General features: G+C 35.9%; 2 protein-coding genes across 2 annotated transcripts in view; both read left to right on the forward strand.

Annotated features, from left to right (window-relative positions):
- Positions 1 to 2,064, forward strand: part of LOC125871361 (homeobox-DDT domain protein RLT1-like) — a 6,238-nt gene extending 4,174 nt beyond the window's left edge. The window contains exons 6-9 of the mRNA XM_049551949.1: positions 388 to 858; positions 937 to 1,020; positions 1,117 to 1,217; positions 1,818 to 2,064. Coding sequence (XP_049407906.1) covers positions 388 to 858; positions 937 to 1,020; positions 1,117 to 1,217; positions 1,818 to 1,890 — 729 coding nt within the window. The 3' untranslated portion in view covers positions 1,891 to 2,064. The remainder of the gene's footprint in view (positions 1 to 387; positions 859 to 936; positions 1,021 to 1,116; positions 1,218 to 1,817) is intronic.
- Positions 2,065 to 4,782: 2,718 nt separating this feature from the next.
- Positions 4,783 to 19,171, forward strand: LOC125870243 (PH, RCC1 and FYVE domains-containing protein 1-like). The gene is made up of 9 exons (XM_049550626.1): positions 4,783 to 5,595; positions 6,738 to 6,824; positions 8,168 to 8,257; positions 14,908 to 14,988; positions 15,138 to 15,332; positions 15,457 to 17,586; positions 17,875 to 18,021; positions 18,168 to 18,553; positions 18,863 to 19,171. The coding sequence occupies exons 1-9, from the start codon at positions 5,524 to 5,526 to the stop codon at positions 18,993 to 18,995; spliced, it is 3,321 nt and encodes a 1,106-aa protein (XP_049406583.1). The 5' UTR covers positions 4,783 to 5,523; the 3' UTR covers positions 18,996 to 19,171.
- Positions 19,172 to 24,628: the final 5,457 nt, after the last annotated feature.

Here is a 24,628-nt window from a genome sequence, read left to right on the forward strand (position 1 = left end):
TCAGTCAGTTGATCTTTTAAATGAATAATGTGAAGTAAGTACTAATCATAGAACTGTGGAATAGCAACACTACACAAAAGAATTATGTAGGGCTATTATTTTCAACTTCCTTTTCATTTAGATATTTTGCATTGGACCATGGATAGACCTTTTCTAAAAAAGATTCATGGACCATGGAGGGAGACTTGTTTTAGCGAGAGACCTTACCTATCTCAAGGATTTAAAAATCTTTACATTTTTCTACTGGCTCAAATGTGAATGGGTTGAGATATAATTGTGCTTTATTTAGTGTCTCCTGCCCTACCATATCTAGATCTTACAGTCAAAGCTAAAGCACTCAAGTCAATCTGTTGATTTACCTACTCTGCTTTTGTGTTGGTCTAATAGAGGTATGGATCCATTTCCAAGACAAACTCTCATGGCTCTGATTTGGATGGTGCAAATTTCAAAAAATCAAACAAGTCTGCTCATCCTGAATATTACATTAACCAAAAGCCTGGTCGGAATTCCTCTATGCACAATGGTGATCGTTACTATCTTGAGCGGAACTCGTCGATAGAGATGCACAAAGGTTCTGGAAGAGAAGTGGCAGTTGATGGCAGATGCAACTATAAGCTTATGGCTAAACATGATGGTGCAGAAATAAAAACTAGTCCTGGCTCTAGTGGTGGTTTTCGAAGTTCCTACAGTGCAAACGTCAATAGGGAGCAGGTGACGCCTAGGTTCACTAGCCGCAATGGCGTGAGCCTTGAGATTGCAGAGGAGGAAGATCTTGAATGCAAGCCTTCAAATTTTTTCCAGAAGGGAAGTAAGCATCGTTATTGTCCAGAGAGAGAGCTCCCCAGTAAAGTTGAAAAGGTATAATTCCATTTTTGTGCTGTGCTTCTTTGTTATCCAGCAATAAACTGATAATTTTACCTTGATTATGATATATAGGATTACATCCATGTAGACAGACCAACAGTTGATGAAGATTATAATGACGATCGCGTGAAGATACCCTGGGAGAATGAAATGAGGGTAAGCTTTTTAGATCATGTTAGTATGTTACTATTTGTAATTCCTTTAGGTAAAGATATGGTCATTTGAACTCTTTGAATACAAAAATTTTTGAAGGCTGCCAAAAGAGCAAGGGACGATGAAGCTCCTAACCATCAAGAGTATGTGAGGAAAGAATCAGTGACTAGAATGCCATCCCAGACAAATCATCAGATAAGGTTTGGCCATGTTTAAGATCTTGGTTTCTAATCTATAATATGCATACTGTGCGATTGTGAATGTGCATCTATATTTGAACTTATATGGCTCCATCTTGAGATGTTTGACTGAGATGTCAAAGTTTTGGAGAATCATATTTAGGTCTTCAATGGCTTTTGCTGAAACAATTTTAAAGATAGATTTGTGATGTAAAGTACAGAAGAATGCATGGTAGAAAGTTCTGTCTCTCATAAGTGATTTATGTCTCCCGTCTTCAACTCCATTACCTTGTCTAGCGCATTCATAGAAGGTTGACTTACGACACTTCAGAACAATGTACGGTCCATCTTCTGTACGTTGTGCATAGCAGAGTGTTCAACACTAATGTTGGTAGTCCTTATCGAGTATATTAAGTTCTGCTATCTTGTATTTGTCGGTGCGACAGTAAAGGTGTTAAGAACGACTTCTAACTTTTATATATGGACAGTAGTGAGACTAGTTACCTGAAAAGACAGGTGCCGTGTGAAAATTATTTGCAATGTCAGTTTATATAAGTTAAATCTTTTTAAGAATCGTCTTTACTGTTATGTTAACAATGACACCCGCTGTGTTCGTTCTAGGTCTGCTGCAGAGATGTCATCTAGCTTTAGTGAAGATGACAAAACAGAAGAAACCAGTTCTTTTGAGGATTGAGAGATTTGCAGTTTCCAGAGAAAAGTTAAAAAGTCCAGAAGCTGTAGTGATTCTTGAATTCCTATTTGTTGATAGCAGAAGTTTCTTTGCATTTGTACAGTTCAAAACAACTTATAATGCTCTCATCAGTATACCAACATGTGAAATTGAAGAACTTTGGTCTTTGTACAGTAATAGTACTAGTACTTTTTTTTCAAATGTAGTAGCTGGATGCAGAAATTAGAAGATTTTTTTTGAGTTTTATATTGACATTTGAGCTTTAGATGCAATGAGAAATTGATCAAAATAAACCTTCATCTCTTGTTGCTTGGGCTCTTCAAAAGTGTTGCTAGGTGCGTGTCAGATCCTCCAAAAGTAGTGTATTTTGGAGGATCGGATACTGGTGTGTTAACAATTTTGGAGAGTTCGAGCAACATAGGATTTTTATAAAGGGTGTCATTTGACGTTGGTTCGTTGATTTTTTTCTTTCCATATACATGTAAATATATTTATCTATAATAGTATGTATATATGATAGGCTGACGTCATTTGAAAAAAGCAAATGTCAGTTTAGACATGAAATAAAATCTTAAAAACCATCATAGTTTTAAATCTTAATAAACTTGATTTTGAATTGTGATAATAGACTAACAACGCTTTGATAAATCTTGCGTACGCTACTGGATCTCTCTGACCTTTTGGTCCAAGCAATCAAAAGGTCAATGACTTGTACATAAAAATAGTGAAAGAAGAAAATAATACTAAAAGTGGAAAAAGTATTTGAATAAAATAACACATTTAAGTGGTTTAGTTTGATGGGATAATGAAGCATCTCACGTGATATGTTTTTGTTTAAAGCCAAACTCCATTTTATTTTTTCATGTGGATAGTTTTTGTTGAATATAATTATTGATAAGTATAATCAAATCTGGTCAGAGGTCAATAAAATAGATTGAGATTTTACGTTCAAATCTCCAACAAAAACAAAAATATTAAGTGATTTCTTTCACATCTATCCTAGCTTTGTTAGACAAAGTTAACTGGAAATATCTTCTAAAATTAATCAAGATGCGCGTAAGTTGATCTGAACAACCCAATTATCAAAAATAAAATAAAATATTATTGATAAGTACATCACCACACACAAGTATGTTTAAAGAAGGGACCATGCACAGTCTCTTTTGTGGCTATTCCTTTTTCTACAACTAGAAAAGTGCTTAAGCTTGTAGAGTTGTGGTATTGGTCATTTTCAATATGTTGAAAAGACAAGTGTTGTTGTCAAGGGGCATTTTTTGGCCATAATATATCTTAAAAATAAAATAAAACAAATAGAACGTAGTTGAAATTTATTACTATAAATTATTAAGAATTATGATGGACTGATAAGTAATTATCATTAGTTAGATCTCAAATTTAAGTCTTATGTATGAAGTCATGTTTGTTAGAAAGTCCTTTACCTCTCTTATGAAATTTTTTCGATGCGAATTTTCAACGCGATATTTTAGGAAGGATAAGATATAATTTGTTTCTATGTTCAATCACCATAATTGATTAATAACAAATGCATTTACATATAATTGTTTTAGCTCAACAAATTCAAAACTAATAAAATGAATACTAGGAAGTATTTTCTGTTGATAAATCAAATCAACATTAATAAGCCACTTTTATTGGTTTACTCAATTAGAGAGGATTTTTTTTTTTAATATATTTGAGTACCATAGCTTAATTTATAATTTAAGATAATTTTATTTTCTTCATTTTCTTTTCAAAACTTCCACTATGAAGAATAAAAATCCATACTTTAATCAGAAACCACATAAACAAAGAGACAGAAAAAAGAAAAGAAAAGAAAAGAATATAATATTAGAGTTTTCTGTTAATTTATTTGATTTGACAAAAGAAAAAAAGAATATATTTCATGTTGTTTCTTTGCTTTTTAAAAAAAATCATCAAGGATTTTAGACAACAAGAGTTAGAGCATCTAGTATTTTATTTGACCTCAAATATTGTGTGTAAGTGCATTTGTTATTGAATCAAACATGCCGATTGAGCATACAAACAAAATATATTTTAGGGTCCAACAAAATTTAAATTCGTATTGAAAAATGAGCTTTCTTCTCCCTCTCCTATTTTCAAGATCGAATTCCAATTTTTTCTTATATAGTGAAAACGTTCGTGTTAAAGAGTAAAATACTTTCTAATAAAGATAACTTTATGTATAAGACTCAAATTTGAGAACGATAATAAATGATGAAATTTAATACTTTCTTCATCCCAAATAGTTATTACGTTTCGCTTCTCATAATTTAATAAATCTTTAGCATAAGATACTATACTTCCTAATATTAATATAGAAAATAGATATATCTTAAAACGTTTATCAAAATTTGTATTATCACTATTTTACTTATTTGAAAGTGTTTGATTAGACACGAAAGAAAGAAAAAAGAATCAAAGAGTAAGAAATAGTTCACATGAATCGAAAAAATGCCATTATAATTTAACAACAGCAACAACAATAATAACATACTCAGCGTCATTATATGAGTAAGGTCGAAAGAGCTAACTCGGGAGGTAGAGAGATTGTTTGCCACTATATAACAATAACATCATATCCAATATAATCACTCCAGAAGTTTGGGGAACTAACTTGGGAAGTAGACACTATAATTTAATAACAACAACAATAATAACAACAACTCCAGTGTAATCACACAAGTGAGATCGCATAACTAACTTGGGAGGTAGAGAGGTTGTTTGCCACGATAATTTAACAATAACAATATTTTCAAAGTGAAGTTTGCGGAACTAACTCGAGAGTTGGAAAAACTGTTTTTGATAGATTCTCGGCAGTATAATTTAACAAGTGGAAAATACTTTATTAAATTTTTCTACATAAATCCACACACTCTCTCTTTCTCTCTCTTCAGTACCTTTCCCTTCTCTCTCATCTGCAAACAACACTGTATGCCTCTGTGTATTGCTTCTTCCTTCAATTGGAAAAATTTAGATCAATTGATTCCTCAAATAGCTATAGATTCTACTCCTGATCTCTCTGCCATTCTTTCTCTCTCTAAAATCCCTTCTCTCTCTCTCTCAATCAGCAAAAACAGTCCAGCTTATTAGACTCATTGTCACTATTAGTCCATTCATTTGTTGTTTCAGCTATATGGGTTTTTTTCTTTATCGTTTTTCTTAGTGAAATTTGCCACACCCATCAGCCCATTTTCGGTTTACAAGCACTTTCTTCTGAAAATTGAACTAAAGACACCCAAAAAGGAGCTGAATTTGTTGTTTTAGCTATATGGGTGTCATTCATTTCCGTTTTTCTTAGTGAAATTTAATATACCCATAAACCCATTTTCGGTTTACAAGCTTTTTTTCCTTGTGGGGTTTCCTGCATTTAATGCACTGTTACTACAAATCCCCCAAAAGGCGTTGCGATTACTGCAGTTCAGTTCTTATTAAGAAATTGGGTTCTTCACTATTTGAAGAATTGATGAATTTGATGATTCTTATTGGGAGGATTGAGTTTTGGAGCTGAAAGAGTTGGTGAGTTTGATGAATGAATGGGAGGAATTGGAGCTGAAAATGGGGTTTTTAGAGATTGGGGTTTACTGTTAGGGATAGTATTGGGGTTGTCATTTTTTTATGTTTGTCACTGGTAGAATGAATTCAGATGTCAACAGAGCTAGTGGACTAATTGAAAGGGATATTGAACAGGTACAAATATACTGTCAACTCTTGTCATTATTTTAAGCCTGTAATAATGTGAATAATAATCACTGAATTATTTGTTGAACATGCATTTCAATGGATATGTTGCTTTCCTCGAGCCAAGGGTCTATCGAAAACAAACTCTTTAGCCTCCCAAGTAGTGTTGTTAAAGGCGTGTTTAGGCTCAAAATGTGTTCATTGCCTCACTTAATGTGCACTTCACTGTTGTCATCAAGGCTCAAAGACAATTTTTTTTTTCAATTTCTCTGTTTATATATTTGTCATTCATGCTTATAATTATTAGTCTTGGACTTAATATATACTATTTGTATTTTTTCTCCCTTTGCGCCCTTTTTTTCATTAAATCCCATACTTTATTTGCGAGCTTTGTGCTTAAAGCCCCAGCAGACCTTAGAGTTTTTTTATGCCTTATATTTTAATAACACTGCTCCCAAGCCCCAAGGTACGAGCAAGGTCTGTGTACACTCTACCCTCTCCGACATTAGACGGGGTATGTTGTTGATGCATTTCTGTCATATTGGTTATCTGTATTAAGCTGGATATGCTTGTTTAAAGAAGTTATTGGATTTAGAATATTTGTTTCAGTAATGCCTTTGGTCTATGCCTTAATCCTTTGTAGAAGAAATATGGTTGAATAGAGATCTTAGTGAATGAAGGATGTTACGTGAACAAGTATTAAGGTTGTCTCATTAGCAAGTTTTCTCTTGCTAATGAAACTAGAATTTGTCTCCTTCAGATTTTGTAATTTTTTGAAAAGAAACTTTTTTTAAAAAAAATAGGAAAGATAGCAGATTTTGTAATTTTCCAAATCTGAATTTGTCAACACCAAACAAAAACTTTGATTTCAATAATTAGTTTACACATAAAGTTTTGGTGAAAGGAGACTTCAGATTCAAAATTAGTAGAAATTCTTACCATATAGTCTATGAGATTTTTAATGTTAAAAAATGACTGTTACTAATGCACCTACTTTAAAGAGTCTGTCTTGTTGTATATACTTCCATGTCCTAATTCAGAAGTCTTAATTGTTTGCGAGCCTTTTAATATTAGTCATTCTCTCTTTGCATAAGCAGCATTTAGTTTAACGTCCTATTAGCTTCATGGTCCTTTTATTTGATTTATCTCAGGCAATAACTGCTCTAAAAAAGGGGGCATGCTTGCTGAAGTATGGAAGAAGGGGAAAGCCAAAGTTTTGTCCCTTCCGTCTGGCAAATGTAAGCTTCATTTCGTTCTTTTTTTGTTACTTTTTCTTACATTTGGCTCTTGCCTTTCTTGGCATTGAAATCTTGTTTGAGATTGTATGCATCCCAACATTGTAATCATATTAGCTGTGTGAGTGTGAGATGGGCGGCCATGTAGATCCAACTATACCACAATTGGCTGCACTTAGATTCGTTGGGTGAGACCCCACATCTAGACGACTAGATGTTGTTACAAGAACCCCTATCATTTATTCGGGAGATCGAGATAGAGTTCTCCATACTGAGAGTTTTAGGACGTAGAATTGTTTGCGAGGAAGCGTGTAATAGGTGGACATTGGCATCCTCTAAAGTTGGAAGTGTAGGTTCACCATGACGTTGGTATCTTAATGAAGCAAATTAGTACATTTATGCGTATCTTTCTCCTTGATTTTACAGTGCTGTTGAAGTTTGTTGTGTTTTGGCCTATATTCACTTTTATGTGTGTCCATCGTGTAGATATTTCATCCTCAATGCTCGTTTCAGTTCTGATTAGTGACTGATAATATTTACTAATATGGATTTACTTATCAAAAAAGTAATAGATTTAATATCATGATTGCAATTTCTTTTTGTTACTCTGCTTCGGTTTTCGCATGCATGTATCTCAAAACTCGAATTGAAGTAGTATTCTTTAGATATGCAAATAATACTAGGAGAATGTCTATTGTGATGTTTGAAAAGTAAACATAAGGAATCAAAGTCCTTCAACCTCTGTGACAATTTGAAACTGATAAATAGTAACCCAACTGCCATACACAAAAAAGAAGCAAAAATAGTCATTCTGTTTCATGATAATAAGTAAGAAAACTAGAGTTCACTGAAAATCGGCAGTCTGAGTTCTCTTCCAAATGCTTGCCTTAACCATTGGCACAGAGGTTCTTTGTTCATAATTCCTGTTGTCATATAACCATTGTGAAGTAGTGTTTTTGACTGCTTTTAGAATACACGTGTGAACTTCATCCCAGGTATTTTGTTTTTTGTTTCCTTGTCCCAAATAGTGCCAACATTTGAGCTCATGTTTCTAACTTTCTGGGGATTAAACCTAAACCCTTTGAGGATCACCATTTCCTTATTTGTCAGGTTGATGACTTTGCTTATAAATAAACTGTTACTGATATGAAATAGTCTTAAGCTCGCTGTATGGATATCAATTATTTCAATATACCTTTCATTATTGAGGTAGGAATTTACTACAAAAATCTCTGTGTATTGCTTCATTGTATCGCAGCTTACTTAACTACTGTGCTCCTTGGAACTTAGTTTTAATTGAAGGTAATGCTCAGAGTCTAAAGAAGAAGTTTGTCATTATGTTTCAGGATGAGTCTGCTCTGATATGGTTTTCAGGTAAAGAGGAGAAACACCTTAAGTTGAGTCATGTGTCAAGAATAATATCTGGACAGCGCACTGTAAGTTTTCTCTGCTGAAGATAGCTAATCTCCATTCTTTGAACTTTTGACATGCTTTATTTGATTCTGTCTACAAATTTGTCCTTCTTTCTATATCTCCTTCTGTTTTTCTTTTAATGGAGATGGAAGAACTTATATGGTGAAAGGTCAAATATGTGGTTAAATATATGTGTATTAGTGGCTTTCAGATGTTAACCAAAGTCGATGTCAAATGGATTTATAAGTCATCATAGTTCAGTAATTAGCTTGCATCTTAATTAGCCCATGAGCTTCTGTTTCACTGAATGTTTGCTTTCTGTTGCTTGGCACAAGCAATCCCTCCTCTCTGTTCATTAGTGAACACATAGAAATAAGGTAATAGTGAAGGTTTTAAAAGATGTTAAGGTTAATACAGAGCTAAAGGAAAAACAATGACTGCGGCTGAAACAAAAAGCCGACAAAAATAACAGAATAGAAGTAGAAGGACCTCTTTAATTTCAGGTTACATATATAAGAACCTCCAATGAAATAAAACAGTAACACATGACCTAACAGTTCACTAAATAACTCCTAAATAATCGGAATACATGACTAACAACTAATTGGCTAAGTCTTACTAAAAACAAAAGCAGTTAAATTAAATTTACTGCAGTTCAACAGTTCACTAAATAACTCCTAACACTCCCCGCTTTGGAAACTGTAAACTCCAATTTTCTGTCTGAGAAGCTCGAATTTGCTGGCCGGTAAAGACTTGTAAACAGGTCTGCTTGCTGGTTTTCAGACTTGCAGTAGACTAGAGTCATTTCTTCCCTTTGCTACACCTCTCTCGGGAAATAGAACTTGATGCTGAAATGCTTGGTCTTCTTGTGAAACACCGGATTGCTTGAGATTGCAATAGCTGCCTGGTTGTCAACAAAATGATAGTACTTTCCTTCTGTTTCAAATGTAAATCACACATGATCTTTCTAAGCCACAAGTCTTGGCTTACTGGTCCTGATGCTGTTATAAATTCAGCTTCTGCAGTGGATTGTGCAACGATTTCCTGTTTTTAGATGACCATGAGAAGATTCCTGAACCTAGGCTGAAACAATGGCCAGAGGTACTTCTCATATCATCTGCGGATCCAGCCCAATCACTATCTGAGAATCCAAGTAACTTGAAGCTTGGACACTTCTCAAACTTTACACCATAGTCAACATTCAACAATACCTTTAATATATCTTAATATTCTTTTTGCTGCTCTTAAATGCAATTCACTTGCACAGTGCATAAAACGAGATAAGAGACTTGCAACAAATATAATATCAGGCCTTGTTGCAGTGAGATACATTAAAAAGCACCCAATCAAGCTTCTATAATAACCTTCATAAACTTTGTCGACTCCCATCTTCTTTATAGAGCTTCTCTTTTGCTCATCGACTTGCATTCCTCCATTTGAAATTTCTTCAGAATTTCCTTTGCTTATTTCTTCTGGCAAATGAACACTTCACTTTTGCTTTGCTTGATCTCCATTCCAAGAAAATAGGCCATAAGACCAAGATTGCCATTTCAAAAAATTGCATCATTTCTTCTTTAAACTCCTCAACCAGCCTTGTATTATGTCATGTTACCAGAATATCATCAACATAAAGCAACATAAGGATATCACCATCTTTATGTTTTACATACAAAGTGGATTCGGATAAGCTTTTTTTAAAGCTCAAGCTTAACAGATGATCATCTATCCTACTATACCAAGCTCTTGGCGCTTGCTTTAGACCATAAAGAGCCTTTTTTAGCAGATAGACTTTGTCTTCATCACCATGTTTCACAAATCCTGATGGTTGCTCGACATATATTTCCTCCTCCAGTATGCCATTTACAGAAGGCTGATTTGACATCGAGTTGGAGCACCTTCCATTCCATTTGTGCTGCTATTGCGAGTAGCAATCTGATTGTATTTAACTTTGTTCTGAAGACCCATCTCACACCAATGACTTTTCTATCTTCAGGTTTGTTGACTAACACCCAAGTTTTATTTTTCTCAATCATGGAGATCTCCTCCTCGATTGCTTTCTTTTATTTGGGGTCTTTTTTTTATGACAAGGGAAACCCACAGCCGCTACCCTTTGGGTGCGCACAGGGTAAAACCCCTGCTCCTATGCAATAGCTCGCAAATCACATAGGAGAGGTAACCCGCACTAGGCAAGCCTGGTGTGACGAACTCGACCCCGAAGACAAACCCCCTTCCTTTCGCTGGCAAGGGGTTTCGAACTTGAGACCTCCAACATGGAAGTCCCAAGCCCAAACCACTGGGTCACCCCGAAGGGTTTTATTTGGGGTCTTGAAAAGCTTCTTCTGGTCCAGTCCCACTGTTCATTCTCCTGATTTCTTGAAGTTATATTTTTACTGATCTCTGAGAATTCATTCTCACTAAAATGAACATCTCTTGTAATTGTCATCTTTCCTGCTTGAGGATGATAGATCTTGTAAGCTTTAGAAACTCCACTATAACCCTCAAGGATGCATGTTAGTTGCCTTCTTGTCAAGTTTGTCACGTTTAATGTGAGGAACATGAACAAAACACACAACCAAACACTTTAAGAAAACTTTGTGAAGGCTTAAACCCGTACCAAGCTTCAAATGGTGTTTTATCCTCCAAAGCTTTCGTTGGAAGTCGATTCTGCCTAAAAACTACGGTATTTGCTGCCTCTACCCAAAATATCTTAGGAAACTCCTTCTCATGCAACATACATCTGGCTATCTACATTATCCATCTATTTCTTCTTTCACTAACACCATTTTGTTTTGGTGTCTATGGTGTTGTAAGTCGATGCACAATGCCGGCCTCCTCACAGAATGAATCAAATTTTGTTGAGGTGTATTCCTTCCTATTATCAGACCTCAAAGCTTGAATCTTACAATTACTTTGATTTTCCACCAATTTCTTGAATTTCCAGAATACACCAGCAACTTCTGACTTGAATTTCAAGAAAAATAGAAAGGCATGCTTGACACATGAAGTCTTGAGGAAGAAAAGAAAGATCATACTTCCGTGGTGCTCTTTATGTGGAAAGACAGGGGAAACTAACAGTCACCTATTCTTACATTGTACTTTCACAGCACAAATATGGTCCATGTTTCTCAACTATTTAGAAGTGAATGGACTATGCCCGAACATACAACCGATTTACTTAGTTGTTGGATCAGGAGAGGAGGTAGCAAGAGACAGAAGACCTGGTGGAATTTGATTCCACATTGCATTTGGTGGACAGCGTGGAAGGAGAGGAATATTAGGAATTTTGAAGATCTATCCAATTCCATTCACAAGGTTAAATGGAATTGCATTGTATCTCTATATTTTTGGTGTAAAGAGATAGGATTAGAGGATTCAGATCAACTTTTAGAACTCTTAGGATCCTTGTAAGTATTATGCTTTTTGTTCTTTTATGATTTTTTAAAGGTCCCCCAACATATCCTTAATGCTGAAGAATTCAATGTTTACCAATTCTCAAAAATTTCAAGAAAAAAATCCTACACATTCTTGTAAAATCGTCAATGAAAAGAACATAATAGATGCTACCTTGTAGTGATGGAGTTCTTTGAGGCCCTACGACATCAGTGTGAACTAGTCGTAGCTTTTGTGAGGCTTTTGGAAATGACTTTCTGTGTTGTTTACCAAATTGGCAGGCATGACATTTAGTGGAGTTTGCTTCCAGATCAGGTAGGTTCACCATCTTCAACTTTTGCATTTTGACAATCCCTTGATAATGATAATGCCCAAGTCTCTTATGCCATAACTCAGCGGCATTTGTTTTTGCTGAATACAACATCTGCTCTTCCTCATAGATCTAATGAGAAACTTTTTCCTCTCATTTGGACTTTAAACAAGTCATGTCCCGAGGAATCCTTAATCAAGCAATATTTATCTTTAAAATAAAGTTTGAAACCTTTTTCTAAACAATTGACCAACACTTAACAAGTTCCGGTCTAAGTCAGGTACATAAAGAACATCTGCTATTGTTTTTGTAACCGCTTGTGTCTCAATTGCAATAGTTCTTCTTCCTTTTTGCTGGAATGTGACCAACATGGCCTATTCTAACCTTTGCAACTCGAGTAGGCTTCAATTCTTTGAAGAGTTCTTTATCATGATTCATGTGATTTGTGCATCCGCTATCAATCAGCCACGACTCGCTTGAAACATTACTTGCAAAACATTATACAACAAAAAGCTGATCCTCCTCTTGTTCATTAACAACTTGAGCATCTACATCCCGCTGCTGAGTTTTGTTGTTACAAATGATTGCTTCGTGCCCAAACTAATTGCACTTACTGCACTTAGTTCTGGCCTTCTCCAACACTTACAAAGAGGGTAGTTTCCTTTGAAGCTACCTATTTTGTTTTTGTTATTGCGTGTTGCACCTTCTCCATATGTTGGTTGGTATGTCTTGTTCTTCTTTTTCATATATCGTCCATCATCTTGATGCTTGGTAGGTAAGGCTCCTTAAACATCTCCTTCTTGTCTCTCAACACGTCGTTGCTCTTGTGCTTGAAAGGCACTTAAGAGCTCTGTTAGTGTAATATTGGACAAGTCCTTAGTATTTTCTAAGGTTGTAATGGTCACCTCAAATTTTTCAGGTACCGTTACAAGGATTTTCTTAACAATCCTTGAATCGTTAAAAAGTGGAACCCAACAATCTGATGTGATTTGCTATGTTAAGAAGTCAATCAAAGTACTCCTTTATGGTTTCACTTTCCTTTATCCTTTGCAGCTCAAACTCACGTACCAAATTCAGCACTTGCATCCCTTGAATTCTTTCATCTCCTTCATACTCAGTCTTGAGATAATTTCATACCTCTTTTGGTGACTTCAGGGACATGATACGTCATACGAGTGAAGACAGTGAATGAAACTGCAACAAATAAACATGCCCTTGCCTTTGATTTCCTAATTTTCCTTTCCTTGTGATTTTTAATCTGTGCCATCGTGGGATTGTTTGGCAAGGGAGCAATCTCGTATTCATCTTCTACCGCCTCCCAGAGATCCAAAACTTCCAGATTTGCCTGCATTCTAACAGCCTAGATTCAATAACTTTCTCCACCAAAAGTTGGTGGTGCCATTGAAGAAAAACTTCCTTCTCCGTTCATTATATTCACGAAATCTGATTTGCGCGCACACACACAGGTCCTTCAAGAAAATAAAGCTCCTGATACCAATTGAAGGTTTTAAAAGCTGTCAAGGTTAATACACAACTAAAGGAAAAACAAAGACTGCGATTGAAACAAAAAGACGAGAGAAACAACAGAATAGAAGTAGAAGGACCTTCTTTTATTAATGCTTCATGTTACATATATAAGAACCACAAATGAAATAAAAAAATAATGCATGACCTAGCAGTTAACTAAATAACTACTAAATAATTGGAACACATGTTGCCCCCAAGGCCTAGCTCAAGTGGCAAAAGGTGGTGGATTTGTGGCTTAGGTCGCAGGTTCAAGCGCCACACCATGCAAAGCAAAGCCCGGTATTTAAGTGGAGAAGGGTAGAGGGGCGGGCCCATTATCCACCGAGTTTAGAAGGCTGTGACCCGTCAACGGATTTCTCGGTTATTAAAAAAAATAATAGGAACACATGACTAACAACTAATTGAGTAAGTCTTACTTAAAACAAAAGCAGAAGCAGATTCGTAACAAATAGACAAAGAGTTCCTTGGAGAGAACTGTAATCCAACGTGCATCGAATTAGTGAGATCTAGCAAGATAAGCAACCTAAATGTTAAATTTGATACAGAATTTTAATCAATGTTCTTGAACTATCATGAACCATGTCATCAGCGTCCACAAATGTGTCTCAAAAGAATAGCTTCTTTATTTTCTTTTGGAAATATCATGTTAAATATATTCTTAGTCTTTTAACTGTCAAAATTAAGAGGACATAAGAGGAAGAATAAATTGGAGGATGGTAGGGATCAAACATCTTCTGCTAAAGGAATTTTTGCTTATGTCATGGTTAATCAACAAAATGCATAATAATCTTTTTGTCTTCATTTCTCTGTCTCTTCCATATGTATATCCGCATATGCTCCTCAATAAGTAAACATGGTTACTCGTACATACTTTTTTCCTTTGAACTGGTGAATAAATATTTATTGATACTAAAGGAAAACACTTAGATGGTTTTTGCAGATGCATAATGTGGGAACCACCTATAAGAAAATTAAACAGAAAGGCCCCCATGTGGAAGATCAATAAACCTGTAAAGGACTAATGAACTCTAGCATGCTGTCTTCATCCTTTATGTCTTGCATGTTGCACCAAAAACTATACCAGAATTTTACGCTTGATGTCTTTTCATATGTTATATACGTCATTCTGAGGAAATATTGCTGAATTTGTATGCTTATTTTCTTGTTAAAACTATGTGGTCGTGTGAACACTCTCGGTTAAAGTCCATGCTATACTAGCTGTTGTTGGTTTGATTTTGTTCACTTTATAGTAATTAATGATTTCTTTTGGCTTGTTCACATAGGTACATACTTTGATGATGTGAATTTGGCATCAGTGTCTTTTTCTTTTTTATTTTGCCAAATTTCTAGTTCTTATTAGACACGTTTTTTCAGTCTTGTCTAACAACCTATATGAAGGGTTAGTGGTGTATCTGACTGATAAACATTGCTTTTGCTCTTTTCCAGCCAATATTTCAAAGGCATCCACGACCTGAGAAAGAGTACCAATCTTTTTCTCTTATATATAATGATAGATCACTGGATTTGGTAAGAATTTTATTAGTAATAGCTGTATCTTTTTTAGAGGGGAAGTTTTGTATGTAATTCATGCAATTCTGTCTTATTTCATTGTTATTTGAATGAATCTGGTTACAGAAACTAACTCTCTCACCTTGCTCTTCAATCTTATGTTTTAGATATGCAAAGATAAAGAGGAAGCAGAGGTATGGTTTAGTGGCTTGAAGGCTTTAATTTCACGTGGGCACCAGCGAAAGTGGAGAACAGATTCAAGGAGCGATGGAATTCCTTCTGGTGCCACTAGTCCCAGAACATATACGCGGAGAAGCTCTCCTCTGCATTCTCCTTTTGGTAGTGGTGATAGCTCACAGAAGGTACATTCCTTCCCTCACGCCTAAGCATGCATATGCAGCTGATACTTTATGTTTGTCAATATTGAGGTTGAAATTATATAATTTTGTTTTGCTCTAAGTTGAATGACATATATTTTTCCATCAGGATGGTGGTGACCAACTTCGCCTTCATAGTCCATATGGAAGCCCACCTAAAAATGGTGTAGATAAGGCCTTTTCGGATGTTATTTTATATGCTGTACCTCCCAAGGGCTTTTTCCCTGCAGATTCTGCTAGTGCTTCAATTCATTCTTTATCTTCTGGAGGTTCAAATGACATACATGGTCAGATGAAGGCAATGGGTATGGATAATTTTAGAGTAAGCCTTTCAAGTGCTGTTAGCTCATCAAGTCAAGGGTCTGGTCATGATGATGGTGATGCATTAGGAGATGTTTTCATGTGGGGGGAAGGGACTGGTGATGGTGTCCTGGGTGGTGGACCTCATAGGATTGACAGTTGTAATGGTGTCAAAGTAGATTCGTTGTTGCCCAAAGCTTTAGAGTCTGCAGTTGTACTGGATGTCCAAAATTTGGCTTGCAGTGGAAAACACGCAGCACTAGTAACAAAGCAGGGTGAGATGTTCTCTTGGGGTGAGGAATCAGGAGGCAGGCTTGGGCATGGTGTCGATTCTGATGTTTTGCATCCAAAGCTTATAGATTCCCTCAGCCATACAAACATTGAGCTTGTTGCTTGTGGTGAAAATCATTCCTGTGCTGTAACACTTTCTGGTGAATTGTACACATGGGGTGCTGGCGATTTTGGTCTTCTTGGGCATGGGAATGAAGTTAGTCATTGGGTCCCCAAAAGAGTAAATGGACCCTTAGAGGGCATACATGTTTCTTATATCTCCTGTGGGCCCTGGCATACCGCTGTGGTGACCTCTGCTGGCCAATTATTTACTTTTGGGGATGGAACTTTTGGAGTTCTTGGTCATGGAGATAGAAAGAGTATTTCAAAACCAAGGGAAGTGGAGTCTCTGAAGGGGCTTCGAACTGTTCGAGCAGCTTGTGGGGTTTGGCATACTGCTGCAGTTGTTGAAGTCATGGTGGGGAACTCTAGTTCAAGCAATTGTTCTTCAGGGAAACTTTTTACTTGGGGAGATGGGGATAAAGGTCGACTTGGGCACGGTGACAAGGAGTCGAAACTTGTTCCTACTTGTGTTGCAGCTCTTGTTGAACCCAATTTTTGCCAGGTTACTTGTGGACATAGCTTGACAGTTGCTCTAACCACTTCAGGTCATGTATATACAATGGGAAGTCCTGTATATGGTCAATTAGGTCATCCTCAAGCTGATGGGAAGCTTCCTTGTCATGTTGAAGGAAAACTTTCTAAGAGCTTTGTGGAGGAGATAGCATGTGGTGCTTACCATGTTGCTGTATTGACTTCCCGAACTGAAGTTTACACATGGGGAAAGGGAGCAAATGGAAGATTGGGTCATGGTAATACTGATGACAGAAATTCTCCCACCTTAGTGGAAGCTTTGAAAGACAAGCAAGTCAAAAGTATTGCTTGTGGTACTAATTTTACGGCAGCTATTTGTCTTCATAAATGGGCGTCAGGGGTTGACCAATCCATGTGTTCTGGCTGCCGTCTTCCTTTTAATTTCAAAAGGAAGCGCCACAACTGTTATAACTGTGGTCTAGTCTTTTGTCATTCATGTAGCAGCAAGAAATCACTGAAGACATCAATGGCACCAAATCCCAATAAACCATATCGTGTATGTGATAATTGTTGTAATAAATTGAAAAAGGTTATTGAAACTGATGCTTCATCTGAGGCTTCCATGAGTCGAAGAGGAAGCCTGAACCAGGGGTTAACTGATGACATAGACAAAAGTACTAAGCTGGATATAAGGTCTCGACCTCATCTTACTAGATTTTCTTCAATGGAATCCTTCAAACAAGTTGAAACCCGCTCCAAACAGAAGAAAAAGTTTGAATTCAACAGCAGTCGTGTGTCACCTATTCCTAGTAGTAACTCACAATTGGGAGCTCTGAATAGTTCCAAATCTTCCAATCAAGTGTTTGCCTCGTCCAAGAAGTTCTTCTCTGCTTCAGTTCCTGGTTCAAGGATTGTTTCTCGAGCAACATCACCAACATCTAGACGGGCCAGTCCACCTCGTTCTACTACACCAACTCCAACACTGGGTGGACTTACATCTCCAAGGATTGTTGTGGATGATGCTAAAAGGACAAATGGAAGTCTTAGTCAAGAGGTTGCTAAATTAAGAGCACAGGTAGGTTATTTTTCTACTATGCAGCTATCTCCTTCTGATGCAGTTTCTTCACTTCTCTGCATGTTTTTATACTTGTTTCTGATATGGCTCACAAACTTTGCAATGAGGTGCTTATTTGGCCCGTCACAAATAAAAAGTACCAAAGTGTCTCTAGTTTTATGAAAAACATTAAGCTGCATTTATCGAGTTGGTGATGGAAAACTGAGATAAGCTTGTGTATGATTTTAATGCTTGTGCCAACTTTTAATATTTCTATGTGTCCAAACTCCTTGACTATCTTTATCATAGGTGGAAACTCTTACACGCAAGGCTCAACTTCAAGAGGTAGAACTGGAAAGAACTAGTAAGCAGCTGAAGGAGGCAATATCAATTGCGGGGGAGGAGACGGCCAAATGCAAAGCAGCAAAAGAAGTGATCAAGTCACTTACTTCTCAGGTAAGTTAGAGTCATTTTACCATTAGACTTTTAAGTTGTGACAAAAGTTGTGCATGTGTAGGAAAAAAATTGTGCTTCTCATCATTTCTCAGTTTCGTTGGCTTCTCGTCCTGATATTATGTACTGTGTGTCTTTATTTTTTATAGCTGAAGGAAATGGCTGAAAGGCTGCCAGTAGGTCCTGGCCGAAACATCAAATCTCCTAAATCAGTTTCCTCCGAATCCAATATTACCTCCAGTGATATACCTAATGGCTGTATTGACCAAGTTCACAGTCAGCTTACTTTTCAAGAACTGGGGTCAAGTGTATCTAACAGCCAGTTGCTTTCTAATGGATCAAGCAATGCCAGTAATCGCAGTGCTGTTCACAATAGACAAGGGAATCCAGAGGCAACAACAAAAAATGGGGGCAGAACAAAAGAATGTGATTCTCGTAACGAGAATGAATGGGTTGAGCAAGATGAGCCAGGTGTATATATTACTCTTACCTCCCTACCTGGAGGCGTCAAAGATCTTAAAAGGGTTCGCTTCAGGTAAACAGCCAATGCAAATCTCCTGTTATTGTTCTTTGTGGCTGCTGACTATAACCTGCCAACTTCTCTTTGTCTTCTATGTGTACATTAAAGAAAATACATTTGAGCATGTGAACAAGATCCTCTTCGTTGCTTTAATATCTGCAGTTATCCCAGAGTCGCCAATTAAATTTATGCTGTTTGTGCTATAGACCTCTTTTTACTTGTCAAGATTGCCAAAACTTCACTACACAATAATTATACAATGAAATCATATAATCATTGTTTTTGAATGGAATCAAGGCTAATAATGTATGTCAAAACTTGCAGTCGGAAGCGGTTTAGCGAGAAACAAGCTGAAAAATGGTGGGCAGAGAACCGTGCAAGAGTTTATGAGCTGTACAATGTACGTGTAGTCGACAAGGCAAGCATTGGCGCTGCAAGTGTGGATTTAGCACATTGAGACCTGCAAATTACCATTTGTACATGAGTTTTCCCTTTTCCTTTTTGGTCCTAACTCAAGTTCATGCCCCACAGTGATTCACATCATGTTGATCATATAGGTTTAGTGTTTACAAATTTGTAGGGAGGAATCAAGGGTTGGCATAGAAGTACTAGGAATTAAATGTTTGCTTGTAAGATTTTGCTAGTCTTTTTCTTTCCCCGAGGACCAGACCAGTAGCGCACGGTTTGAAACACAGTGGATAATAGTCTTGCCCTTTACCCACTTACATACCTGGCTTTTGTTGGTGGCTGCACCCACACATCACGCGCTACGCTCTTACCCTTGGACGAAAGCCTTGTGGGCTTTCTATTTTTCCAATGGCTTGACCACTCTATTTGTTTTTCCCCTTCCTAATTGCTATGTGGGGGAATAGAGATGTAGTTTTAGTAGGTTGATTGCTCTTGTTGGGAGACTCCCTTGTAAATTTTCCCAAGTTAATGCATATTTGGATTTCAAATCCATACTCTCTGTTCCTATTAATCTTCCCGTTCAATTTTCCCTTTTGTTTATGATTTATCTATAATACTAATGATAATGGAGAATATATTGATTGAAATGTCAGTTTGATTACTAGAACAATTATATAAATTTTAATTAGTTAAATGTATCAAGAATTATGTAAATTTCATAGAATGATGTCATAAAGGTCCAAAATGGTAAATTTTCTGGACTAGTTAGAGCACACATAAATTATAACCTACGCTAAAACTTCTAAAAGTTGCTGCAAAAAGTATCTATTAGTGATACCAATCTAACCGCCGCTAAAACTTTTCTAAGTTGTTGCACAATTCGTATTAGCGGATACAATAAAGACGCAAAAACTATTCAAATTTGATGCTAAAATGTGTATACCAGAACCACCGCTAAATGTATTTTTATTAGTGGCAACCATAAAGTTGATGCTAAAAGTTATTTTTAGCAGCGACTATACAAGCCGCTAAAACACCAAGAAGTAAAATTATTATTAATGGCGATTATAACAGCTGCAAAAACTTTTGATTTTTGTCACTAAAGAGGTGACTATAACCGCCGCTAAAAGTTATAAATGCTGTTGCTAAAAGTTACTTTTAGTGGCGACTCAGTCTGCGCTAAAACAGTTCAGTTGTCAAAAAAGTTCTTTTCGGCGACTATAAATGCCGCTAAAATGTCTAAATGTCGCTGCTAAAACCATTTTAGTGGCGACGTTAATCACCGCTAAAGCACCTGAAAGTTGTCGCTAAAAGTACCTTCTACTGGCAACTTTAATCGCCGCTAAAAGACCTGAAAGTTGTCGCTAAAAGTACCTTTTAGTGGCGACATTAAAGGCCACTAAAACACCTTAAATTTGTCGCTAAAAGTACCTTTTAGTGGCGACTCTAATCGCCGCTAAAATACCTGAACATTGTCGCTAAAAGTCCCTTCGCCACTAAAGATCTGAAAGTTGTCGCTAAAAGTCCCTTTTAGTGGCGACTCTAATCGCCGGTAAAAGACCTGCAAGTTGTCGCTAAAAGTACCTTTTAGTGGCGACTTTAAACGCCACTAAAACACCATAAAGTTGTCGCTAAAAGTACCTTTTAGTGGCGACTTTAAACGCCACTAAAACACCATAGAGTTGTCGCTAAAAGTCCCTTTTAGTGGCGACTTTAATCGCACCTAAAACACTTGAAAGTTGTCGCTAAAAGCCCCTATTAGTGGCGACTTTAAAGCACCTGAAAGTTGTCACTAAAAGGGCTGAGAGTTGCCGCTAAAAGTCACTCTTAGTGGCGACCCTAACCGCCGCTAAAACATAATATTGTAGTTGCTAAAAGTCGCCTTTGCGACCCGAACTGCCGCTAATACGTCTTAATGTCTTTGCTAAAAGTCCCTTTCAGTGGCGAATTTTAATCGCCACTAAAAAGTCTGAAGTTGTCACTAAAAATATCTTTTAGTGGTGACTCTAATTGCTACTAAACCGTAAAACAAGGCCCAAAACGGAAAATACAATTTTTTAAAATTTTTTGTATGCTTATTATATCCATGAATTTTTGTGATCTGTTATCTCATTAGATTTTTGCCAAAATTTTTTTTGGTCAACCTTTACGACCTTATTAATGATGTGCGTTGTTCTGGGGGGGAATACATTGACATTTTAAAGTTCAAATGAGGTTCTAACATAAATACCAATTTTTTTATTTTTGTGTGGTATAGTCCATAAATTTGTTTGTAATATGTGATGTTGATGGGTTATATACCAAAATATTTTGTGGGAGTTCGTAACGACCTTATTAATGGCTTGCATTTTTCTGAAGGCGCAAACTTCGATATTTTCAAGTTCAAATTAAGCTCGAAATGGAAAATATCATTTTTTTAATTTTTCATGTACTATAGTCAATGAATTTTGAATGATATATGATTCCGAGGGATTTTTGGATGAAATTTCCTTTGCGTGTGTGTGACAACCTTATTAATGGCATACGTTGATTAGGAGGAGAAAACGTCGGCATTTTCAAGATTAAACAAAGCCCGAAAGGGAAAATATCGTTTTTTTCATTTTCTGTGTGCTATAATCCATGAATTTTGGGTGATATGTGATCTTAACAGGTTTTTGGCTGAAATTTTTTATGGGCGTCCGTGATGACCTTACTAATGGTGTGCGTTGGGTCGGAGGTGCAAACATCGACATTTTCAATTTCAAACAAGGCCCAGAACATGATATACTGATTTTTTCATTTTTCGAATAGTCCATGAATTTTTGGTGATATGTAATCCCGACAGGGTTTTGGCCGAAACTTTTGGTAGGCGTTCATGACGACTTTATTTATGGCGTGTGTTGGTCCTGAAAGAAAAACGTCGATATTTTCAAATTCAAATGAGGCCTGGAATGGAAAATATCAATTTTTTTCATTTTTTGTGTGCTAGTCCATGAATTTTGGTTGATATGTGATCCTGTGAGGTTTTGGCCAAAATTTTTGTGGGCGTCCGTGACAGCCTATTTAATGTTGTGTGTGGGTTCAGACGGGTAAACATTGGTATTTTCAAGTTCAAACGAGGGCTAGAATAAAAATATCAATTTTTTCATATTTCATGTGCTATAGTCTATGAATTTTGTGTGATATATAATTTCAACGAAATATTTAGCCGAAATATTTTGTCGACGTCCGTGACAACCTTTTTAACGGCGTGTGTTAAACTGGAGGGGAAAACGTCGATATTTTCAAGTTCAAACGAAGCCGAAATAGGAAATACAATTTTTCCCATTTTTCATGTTCTATAGTTCATGAATTTCGGGTGATATGTCATTCCACATATTTTTGGCCAAAATATTTTGTGAGCCTCCGTGACGACCTTAATAATGGCATGCGTTGGTCCGGAGGGGAATACGTCAGTATTTTCAAGTTCAAACGAGGCTTGAAACTATAGAACATGAAAACACTAATTTTTTATTTTTTGTGTGTTATAGTCCATAGATTTTGGAAGATATGTGATCCCGATGGGTTTTTGGCCAAAATTTTTTGTGGCCGTCCATGTCGACCAAATTTATGGAGTGCGTTGGTCCGGAGAGGTAAACTTCTGCATTTTCAAGTTCAATCAAGGCTCAGAATGGAAAATATCGATTTTTCCATTTTTCGGTTCCTATTATGGATTTTGGGTGATATGTGATTCTGGTGGGTTTTGGCCAAAAAAAGTTGTGGGCATCTGTGACGACTTTATTAATGGCGTGCTTTGGTTTGGAGGAGAAAACATTAGGATTTTCAAGTTCAAACGAGGCCCTGAAGGGGAAATATCGATTTTTCCATTTTCTGTGTGCTATAGTAAATGAATTTTGGGTAATATGTGATCCTGACGGGTTTTTGGCCGAAATTTTTGTGGGCATCCGTGACGACCTTATTCATAGCATGCATTGGTCTGGAGAGGCAAACGTTGGCATTTTCAAATTCAAACGAGGCTTGGAACGAGAAATACTGATTGCTCCATCTTTCGTGTTCTATAGTTAATGGTGTTTGGGTGATATGTGATCCCGATGAGTTTTTGGTTGTAATTTTTTGTGGTTGTCCGTGACATATGGGTACAATGAATTCTATATTCATTCTCTATATTCATTTTCCATAGAGAATCTGAAAAATAAAATAATAGAAGAGAGACCGTGAATATGAAAAAAAAATCCATATCAAGTAAGATGAAAAGTTACCTGTCATTTTTTGGGAAGAGGAAAAGTTGAAGTAACTATGGAGAATTTTGAAATATATTCAGATAAAAGAGTTATTTTTAGAATTAAATTAACTTAATTTATACATTATGCAGGGGTACAAATATGTAAAGCAAGAAAATAAAGTTAAATACCTAAACTATCACTCTTGCAGTTGGTTAAGATTGAGGACAAATTTGGTACATTTTAATGAGAACTGGGTTTTTTGGTAATTCTATATTACGGATCATCTTAGAATTTGGTTGTACAATGTACATACAATTATAATAAGCAACATATAAATGAAATACCACAAATACCCCAACTCTAGTTAATAAGGGAGTTCAACTCTCTTTTCTCTCTCTCATATATATATATATATATATATATAAAGTAAGTAAAATAAAGTAATATAAACACAAGTACAAACTATCTTAACTGGAATATTCTATCATATTTCTATTTATTTTTTCTCAACTTTATAGTGACAAAATGATTGGAGAATTTAAAAACAAACTCCACCACAAAATACAAATGAACATATTATTTTTACTACTTTTTAGCCAATTTGGCAACTAGAGTGTACGTGATGTGACCACTTTAATAACAAACCTACGTCATTTACTAATTAATTAAAAAAATGCAGACTCTATCGCCCTATACCTATAAATGGTTTAAGTTAAATGTTTAATTTATATTTAATTAAATAATAATATAATTATAAGTAAGATTAAATAAATAGAATTGAATTTGGAAGTATTTTCAGATCCTTCTACTACAGATCAGTCATCAGAATTCAAGTAAAAAAAAAGTGCATTTAACGTGCAAATCAAGAATTAAATTAATCCTCATTATTAAACTTTATAAATAATTATTTATCTTATTTATAGTTCTCTCCTTTTTTTTTTTTTTTGGATAATATAATATTTTGTGTTCCTTGTTTAGTTTCAAAAAGTGAACAACATACATATATAATAGTAATGGAGACAGAATTTTCACTTGAAATTTCATCGTCTACTATACATTCATTATTTTAAAAAGAAAAAATTAACTTTATATATACTGTGTGACTTTTGTGTAAGAAGAATCTGATAAATCTCTTATGTCCTCGATATAATAATTTATATATTTTTTGCTTCCTCATACGGTGACCAATACTCATATTGAGGCTCGATTAAACCTAGATTCATGTCAGGAAGTTTCACATCGGAGGATACAACATTTTTTAATAAAGATGACTTAATTCATAACTAGAGGGACTCAAACTCGAGACCTGATCTGATTAAGTATAAAAGATATTATTGTATGTGCTGAGAATAGTAGGGCTGCTCAACTTGTCTGGTTAATTTGGTGTAGTCCTCAGATAATGTATCAATGTCAATGTCAATTACTCTCACAAAGGACATAATTTTATTCATATATTGGATAAGAACACATTTTTCTCACC

The sequence above is a fragment of the Solanum stenotomum genome, chromosome 7, assembly GCF_019186545.1.
Source record: "Solanum stenotomum isolate F172 chromosome 7, ASM1918654v1, whole genome shotgun sequence".
NCBI classification, from domain to species: Eukaryota; Viridiplantae; Streptophyta; class Magnoliopsida; order Solanales; family Solanaceae; genus Solanum; species Solanum stenotomum.

What these genes read in the sequence shown, in the direction of transcription:
- LOC125870243 (XM_049550626.1), top strand. Translation starts at nt 5,524, where the DNA reads ATGTTTGTCACTGGTAGAATGAATTCAGATGTCAACAGAGCTAGTGGA. An exon ending in TTGCTAAATTAAGAGCACAG is followed by an intron (nt 17,587 to 17,874) that starts GTAGGTTATTTT and finishes TCTTTATCATAG; the next exon opens with GTGGAAACTCTTACACGCAA. An exon ending in CTTAAAAGGGTTCGCTTCAG is followed by an intron (nt 18,554 to 18,862) that starts GTAAACAGCCAA and finishes CAAAACTTGCAG; the next exon opens with TCGGAAGCGGTTTAGCGAGA.